At 54.3% G+C, this 7,765-nt stretch overlaps 1 protein-coding gene across 3 annotated transcripts in view; it reads right to left on the bottom strand.

Annotated features, from left to right (window-relative positions):
* Positions 1–1,591: 1,591 nt before the first annotated feature.
* Positions 1,592–7,765, bottom strand: part of MAP2K3 (mitogen-activated protein kinase kinase 3) — a 31,240-nt gene continuing 25,066 nt past the window's right edge. For all 3 annotated transcript variants that reach the window (XM_050317566.1, XM_050317568.1, XM_050317567.1), the window contains exons 11-13: positions 5,654–5,793; positions 4,890–4,935; positions 1,592–4,429 (exon numbers count right to left, since the gene is read on the bottom strand). In XM_050317566.1, coding sequence (XP_050173523.1) covers positions 4,346–4,429; positions 4,890–4,935; positions 5,654–5,793 — 270 coding nt within the window. In that variant the 3' untranslated portion in view covers positions 1,592–4,345. The remainder of the gene's footprint in view (positions 4,430–4,889; positions 4,936–5,653; positions 5,794–7,765) is intronic.

Below are 7,765 nucleotides of genomic sequence, written 5' to 3'. Positions count from 1 at the left end.
CCTGTGCCGGGGCCTCCCCACCCTCACAGCCAAGCATTTCTTCCATTTATCTCACCTAAATTTCCCATCTTTCAGCTTGAACCCATTGCTCCTTATTCCATCACTACCATTCATGGTGAACCAGCCCAGCAAAGGGCCAGTATGACCAGTACAGACTGTACTGGGGGAGACCACTGGGGGTCTGCCCTCTGAGAGTGACTGCTCCCAGCACACGAGCTCAGCACAGGGCAGGGAAAGCTCTTGGCCCTTCATTTGAGGAGGGCTGAGCCACTGCAGCCCTGACAGTCCCCATGTCCCCTCTCTGTGTTGGATGGGCTGAGTTTTCCCTTCTCTGCAGCAGGAGCTGTGTCCTCACCCGGGCTTTGAGCTCTGCCTGTTCACACCTCGTGACGGTCCCATGGGGAAGTCACCGGGCAGAAATAACCTCTTTTTGCCTCTGTTTCAGACAAATGGGGGGGAAAAAAACCCCACCTTTTCTCCTAATAAGGGAACTCAAAGTGATGAATTTTCCACTTATCCTGAAGTTCTTCCCTCGGAGGCACTGATGCATTTTTAATGGCCTCGATGTAGCTATTAGGCTGGTAATTGGAACAGAGCGGACTGCAGCTCCCGGCAGGTCGGGCCCCCTCCGAGCGTGTCCCCACGCCACGCGGGTGGGTGTTCCTGGGGTCCCTGCTCCTCCCAGCATCGCTGACCCCGCTCGGCCCCCATGTCCGGGCAGATCATCGCCACCAAGTGCTTGAGGTGCTTGTCTCCGGCCTGATCCTGCTTTAAGAGGGCTGACAGGGAAAATATTTGGGAAGGGGACCGTCCCCTTGCTCCCTGTCCCATTGCGATGTGCAGCTCCGCCGCCCGTGGGGACGATACCCCGGACCACCCCCGGTCACGCACCCCCGAGGGAGGACCGGGAGTGTCACGGGTTGGGGAGGGGGGATCACAGCAGGTTGGGATGGAAAGGGGGAACCCCGGTGTGTCCCGCCGCCGGCGGAGGCTCATCCCGCTCGCTCCCGGCTCATCCCAGCGGTCCCGGCTCATCCCGCCCGCTCCAGGCTCATCCCAGCGGTCCCGGCTCATCCCAGCGGTCCCGGCTCATCCCGCCGCTCCCGGCGCCGGGCGCTGCCTCCCCCTCGCGGCCGCGGGCAGCTCGTGCTGCCCCGGGACCCCCCACCCACCCTGGGGTTCTTCCCCTGTCCAGGAACCCACTCCCTGGCACCCACCCACCCTCCTTCCCAGCCCGGCGTGGGGGGAGCAGGGCCCTGGGTAGCCCCTGGCAGCGCTCCCAGGAGGGTCTCACTCCTGCCTGGGGTGATGCTTTGGGGGGTTCCCAGCTTGTACAACCCCCAACTTGGGACCAGCATCGCCCCACAACAGGAAGAGAAAGTACACGGGTAACAGAATCCCTCCCCAAGCTGCCATACCCCCACTCCAGTTCCCATGGGGGCTGTTCTGGGAATCCTGCTGGGATTGAGGGGTCCCAGCTTGTACAATCAGGACCCTCAGCTAAGCTGCCACCCCCCAACATCCTCAGGCTGCTCAGGAGACTGAACAGCCCAAGGCTGATGCTGAAAGAGTGACAAGAGGCACCAAGAAGCAGGTTTGAGGATGAATTTTATTGAAAACAAGGACTGGAGGTGAGGGGTACAGACCATTCCCAGAAGTACAAGGGGAGCGAAGTTTCCCATGCAAGTGAAAATCCTCACCCACCTTAAAGCCAAGCTGGTTCCCCCCCAGGGAACTGCCAGGGCAGAGGGAACAACACAGGACAGGGAAGTGCAGAGGTGAAGAGGGATATGGGATTAGGACAGGTAAGATCCCTGTCAAATGAAGCAGAGCAGATGGCACTCAGAGGCGATGTTTGCCTCTTCAGCAAAGCCTCACTTCATCCACAGGGGCCCAAGCCCACCCCAGAGGCATCTCCCCCATGTTTGAAAGGGCAGTTGCTCCCTTCTCCCAAATCACAGAAAACAGGAGCTTTCTCCAGGAGGAGAAATGCAGAAGGGGGTAAAAAAAAACACAAACACATGCAAAAAACCCCACTGTTCCCCAAAGCACCAAAAAAAAGGGTGAGATAAAGGAAGGGGAGAGGGGACAAAACAAGGAAAGAAGGGGAAAAAAAAAAAAGCTCAACATCAAAACAAAAAGTAATCCAAAGTAACCAACTATGGAAAAAAAAAAAACAATTGTACATCTGAGCAGCAAAGCTGTCAAACCGAGCGGGTACAGGTGAGCATCGGGTGGTTTGCAGAGCAGGATGAGGAGGGAGACATGAATATCAATCACTTCCTTATTTTCCATCCACAGGTGGGCTGGTGGGGGGTGTCAGGATGGAACCAAAGCTGAACAGGGTTTGTGCAGCTCCACCTGGGCTGGTTTTCTCAGGGTTTGTTGACTCGGGGAAAGGGATCAGAGGGATGATGGGGGTAAAAGAGCTGCTGCCTGATGGCCCAGCATGGGGACATGAAGGACTGAAAGCCATCTGCCCCAAAGCAGCTTTCCTGGGAGCAGCTGGCAGGGATAGATGGTGGGAGCACCCCACTTCCCAGGCAGAGGATCCCCAGTGCCACTTCAAACCCTGGGCTGCAGGAGGTGGGAGCAGTGAATTTAAGGCATCATTCTTCATTGGAAGGGGGACCCTGAACGCTGGAAATACACCCTGAAATCCAGACCTCCAGGGCTTGAATTTCAGGAAAAAGGTTTTCAAAAGATTCAGTTAAAAAATAGACGTATTTCTTTAAAAAAAAAAAAAAAAGGAAGAAAAAAAAAGAAAAAGAAAAAATCTTAGGCCAGGGTGTTTTCTAGTGACCCCTTCCCCACCTGCCCAAATGTAGCCAGAAAAATGTTATCCATTCCACCAAATCTGCTGGCCACATAGATATTCACACATTCATCATTGATTTAAAAATATATATAATATATATATATAGCGCACACATACACACACACAAATATATATTAGAAAAGAAAAAAAAAATCCTTCTGAAAAACTCAATTATTAAAAAAAAAAAAAAAAAATCCCAAAATCCACAGCTGGTGCATTTATCCGTGATCATGTACAGTAGAAGCCAGAAATCCCTCTTGCTCCCGTGGCTCCTCGGGCTGGGAGCGCAGGGAAACACATCAGGTTTTCACAGTGGATTTGTCAGGAGAGAAGGAACTGCTCCTCCCTCCTCCCACACAGAAGGGCTTTTAATTTATAGCAAGTTAAGATTAAAACCAGGAAACACGTTACAAAGTCCATTATATATAGACATCAAATGTACAACTGGCGGCAGCCCCGGGCGAGTCACTGGGGTTTGGCTCCCACTGGCACCTGGGCAGCTGGAGGGGTGGGAAGCAGTTTGGGACACGAGGAGTGCGAGTTCAGCCTCCAAGACAAGTGGGTGTCACAGTGCGAGGTCTTAACATCAGCTCCAGGTTGGAAGGCAGATGGAGCAGCGTCTCCTCCAGGAGCCAGGGGAGGTGGAGGCAGCCAGGGCTGTGGAAGGCGATGCCCAGGGCAGGGATGTGTCCTCCCAGCCCAGGGCTGGAGGGAGAGAAGCAGCACCAAGGACCTGCTGTCTCTCCATCACCATGTGCCCACGAGGGAAGGGAGTGCTGGATGAAGTCCCGTGGGCAGGAGTGGGAACAGCGTGGGCTGCAGCGTGTGCCAAGGTGGGCTCATGAAAAAATGCCCTTTTATGCCCCACTAGAAGGGAGCAGCGCATCGACTGGGGGGGGGATGCCCGACCTGATGCTGCCTCAAAGGGTCATTAAGGTGTAGAGCCAGGCATCAAAACAGCCTCTGCTGTGAAAAGCAGCACACCCAGAGAGTCCCACAACCCCTTAAAAGGCTGTGTAGGTCCTGGGAACAGAGAGCCAGGCACAAAGGGAAGGCGAGTGAGACCAGACTCCAAGGAAGGGGCTTTGGGCAGGCAGGAGTGGTGCAAGCACAGCAGCATTGCTTCTCTCTGCCTTCCCCAGGCAGCAAAGAAACACATCCCCCCTGCACTGTGCACAGGCTGCTGGGGAGGGGAGATGCCCTCTGGCACCCTCTGCCTGCTCAGGGACCACGGGCACAGTCCTCTCCCCGGGAGGGATACGCTGGATATCAGCAGGGAGCTCCTGAGCCTTCAGTCCCCAGTGGCTTAGCTGGAAAGGCGTTGGCTTCAAAAGGCTCATCCTTGGGGGATTTCACAAGGCAAAGAGGAAAAGAGATTGCAAGGCCAGATGGGGCCAGAGGCGCCCCCAGGCTGGGGAGGTGCAATGTGTGCAAACCACCATCAACTCTGAGTCCTCGCTCGCTCTTCTGCGGGGGAGCCGGGACGGAGGGGCTGCAGGGAGCCGGGAGCTGCGCTCCTGCCGGGAGTTAGGAGTCTTCCCCGAGGATCTCTGTCACGAAGGAGGCCATGTCAGTCTCTTTGGTGTCGTGCAAGGTAAAGAATGGGTGTTCCTGCCAATGAGACCGGAAGACAACGACGTCAGCTGACACCCGAGGACAGACAGGCAGACCCTGGGGGATGTCACACAGCTGGGGAGGTGCTGGGGGTGGGCACCAACCTCCTCCCCAGGCTCCCACAGACAACATCCTTCAGCTTAAAGATGAACTTTGGCATTTCTAGGTTCAACCCCAGCGGGACACCCCATCTTGGCAGCTGTGCTATCACACTTTGAGGTTTAAACTCTCCAAGAGCAGACAGGACAGAGGGAGATAACACCCATAAACCGTGCCCTTAACACCCATGAAATCAACACACCCTTCCACCTTAGACACGCTGCACCTATCCCGCTACAGGCATGAAAAATCACCCACTCATCCTGTTGTCCTGTTTCCCTAGAGCCTGTTGGACCATTGATTTGACTTTCAAAAATGCTTTGGAATAAAGACCAGCAAGAAACAGCTCCACACTTACCATAAGTTCTAAATAGTTCATTCGCTCAGCTGGGTTCTTCCTTAAGCTGGAAGAAAAAAAAACAACATAGGAGACAAAGGCTGTAGGAATTTTTCCTTTTGCTGCACGTGGTCTGTCCCAGGGGATCTCCCCCTCCCAACCAACATGACATGTTTCTTGTGGGCTGCACCCATCCCCTCTCCCTCCTTGGCCGAGCAGGTTTGAACCACCAGCAGAGCAGCCAGGTAGGTTAATTGGGAAAGGACAACTCAGTGTTTTGCCATGAAAAGCACAAGCCAAGCAGCTCTGCAGCCTGCCCCACACAGACCAGAACAACTAGGGAGGAGAGGTGGTTTCCCAACACCCACAGGGTGGGCTCACCACTGCCTGGCAGCTCCAAGCAGCAGACAGGGAACAGGGGACACCCTGAGAGGAGCAGCTTCCCACAAAACCACAAAACAGCTTTCACCCAGAGGCTGCCAGGGGTTTGTTCTGGTTTCACTGCCACTTGGCCAGAAAACACCAAAATTTCAGCTGCAGCAACAGCAAAAGGGGAAGGGAAACGTCTGTGCCTTCCAACCAGCCCGGGTGAGTCAGGCCGAGAACAAAACCTGTTTGGGCAGCACTTCCTGCCATGCCAAGCACCAGCCCTGGCACGCCAAGGTGGGGGTAAAGAGGTTCCAAAAGATGCCAAACCCAGCCCCATGCTTCACTCCAGCCCCTATGGATCGGGGCTCCTCATCAGCCAGGCTGGGAGAAGCCACCAGTCCCTGCTGGAGACTCACCACTGCGCCGTGAAGTCCACGAACTCCTTGGAGAAGCGGTCAGCAGGCAGCTGGGGAGAGGGCTCCTCCACCACCTGCTTGAGCTGCTGGAAGGGCGTCCCCCAGGACTCATATGGGAAGCGGAGAATGGCCAGTTCAATCTGAGGATGGAGACAGGGAAACCTGAGACACCGGGACAAGCACGACCCCACACAGCCCACCTGCCTCAGCCAGCTCAGAGTCAAATGCAAACCCTCTTTCCTTACAAACCATTTTCAATTTGGGTCATACCACTTTTTTTCTTCCTTTTTTTTTTTTTTTTTTTTTAAATAAAAAGACCCAGAGGCCAAAAATACTTCCTTTTGAGGCTGGCTCAGCATATTAATGCATTTACAGGAAGCCACCACAGATATGTAAAAGGGGATTATTTAAAAAGATAGTAACAGCACACATTTTCTGCACTTGGTTTCCGAAGTGCTCTGCTGGCCCTGAGGCAGCCTCTGGGCCTCAGGCTAGTACTGTATGAGCTAAACACACAAAAAATCCACAAACCCAAGAAAAAATTAAGTGCTGGAACATCACTTATCAAGATCTTTGCCAAAACCACCTCGATTACTGCGTTCTTCCTACAAATCACCTCTGCTCCACAACCATTCAAGCAGGAAGTAGCTCATCCCATCTCTTGGGCAGTTCTCCTCATGCCAAGGATCAGTTCCCATCTCAAAATGGGGAACAGAACCTCCAGACCTGCCTGGTTGGGTGAGACAGGATGGGAGGAATAACAAACCTGAAAGGATAGAGCAGGACAGAGCCCGATGCCCTCTCCTGCCTCTGGCTCAGGTCAGGGGAGCTCAGCTCCTGCTGCTGGAAAACTGAATCCAGCCACCATTCCAATGAAGGCCTGGATTAGCCCTGCAACTCAATGGCCCAAAAACTGTCCAGTCTGAAATCAATCCAACTCCTTCAGAAACAATATTAAAAAAAACCAAACAAACCTCCAGGAAGCCAACCCAGAAGGAAGACACAAGAGGGAATCAAACAGGTCAGGGTTCCAACTCAGCTGCAGGCTGGCTGGCTTTCAGCAAGGTCCCCTCTCCCTTCCAGCTTTGGAAAGGTTTGGATATTCCCTCATTAAAAGTCTCCCATCCCACAGCTTCCTGCAGCTGATTATATTTCCAGTCAGCCAGCCCAGCTCTGCACTGGCAGGGGGACACCAAGGAGAGGGGCTTGGGTTTGGCACTGTGGACAAGACCGGCTGGGGAGGAGTATTTGCCAAGAGATCTGTGAAGCACAGGGATGCAGCACCCAAAACAAAAGGCCCTGGCTAAGAGGGCACAGGAAAAATTCCTGAAAATAATCTACCCACAGAGAGAGTCTCCTGGAAAGCAAGAGCCCTGCTTCTCGGGCAGCATCCCTCGGAGCCAACAGCTGGGATTTCCTTTGTCCTCTGGCGCCAGAGGATCTCAGCTGCCTTCTGCAAGATCCATTTCTTGCAGGAGGTGGATAAACCATCCTGAGCAGCTGCGAGTTTGGAACTGAAAGTATTTCCCCTTCCTGTTGGCTGCTCTGAGCTACCCCACAGGCAGGATTTGCTGCAAACCACACAGGGCAGCTCTCACTGCAGGCAGGGCTCGCCCCGATCCCCTGCAGAGCTGTGGTGATGGGGGAGAGGGGTGCAGGAGAAAGGCTGTGCCCCAGCTACAGCAAACCCTGCTCCACTGACCACCTCTCCAGACAGCACACAGGGAGCTGCAAAGCCCTCAAAAGGCAGACTTTTGGATGCCCAGCTAAGCCTACAGTCATCCATATATTGACCCCTGAGAGCCTGAGCCCACACAGCTCAGAGCTAAGTGGAGCTTTTCAGGGCTGGCACTGTGCACAACTCTGTGGAACCAGGCAGAGGGGTATGAGGGAACCACCTGGGAATAACACCCCAGAATCCAACAGGAAGGAGCAAGAAGGGGGAGCAGGACAGAAGATGGATGGTCTCCTGGGCAAGTCTGCCAGCTGACTTGGAAAGAGCTGGAGCAGTGGTGGCAGCACTGGCAGCACAGCCCAGCTCAGAGCTGCCTGCCCTGGGGTCAGGTACCCTGTGTGCACAGGGCAGCCCCTCACCCAGTGCTCTGATTGTTT

This window comes from Myiozetetes cayanensis, unplaced genomic scaffold (assembly GCF_022539395.1).
Source record: "Myiozetetes cayanensis isolate MyiCay16 unplaced genomic scaffold, myiCay2020 scf20-37, whole genome shotgun sequence".
Lineage (NCBI taxonomy): Eukaryota > Metazoa > Chordata > Aves > Passeriformes > Tyrannidae > Myiozetetes > Myiozetetes cayanensis.
The sequence above is the reverse complement of the archived record's forward strand: the minus strand, read 5'-3'. Positions and strand labels throughout refer to the sequence as shown.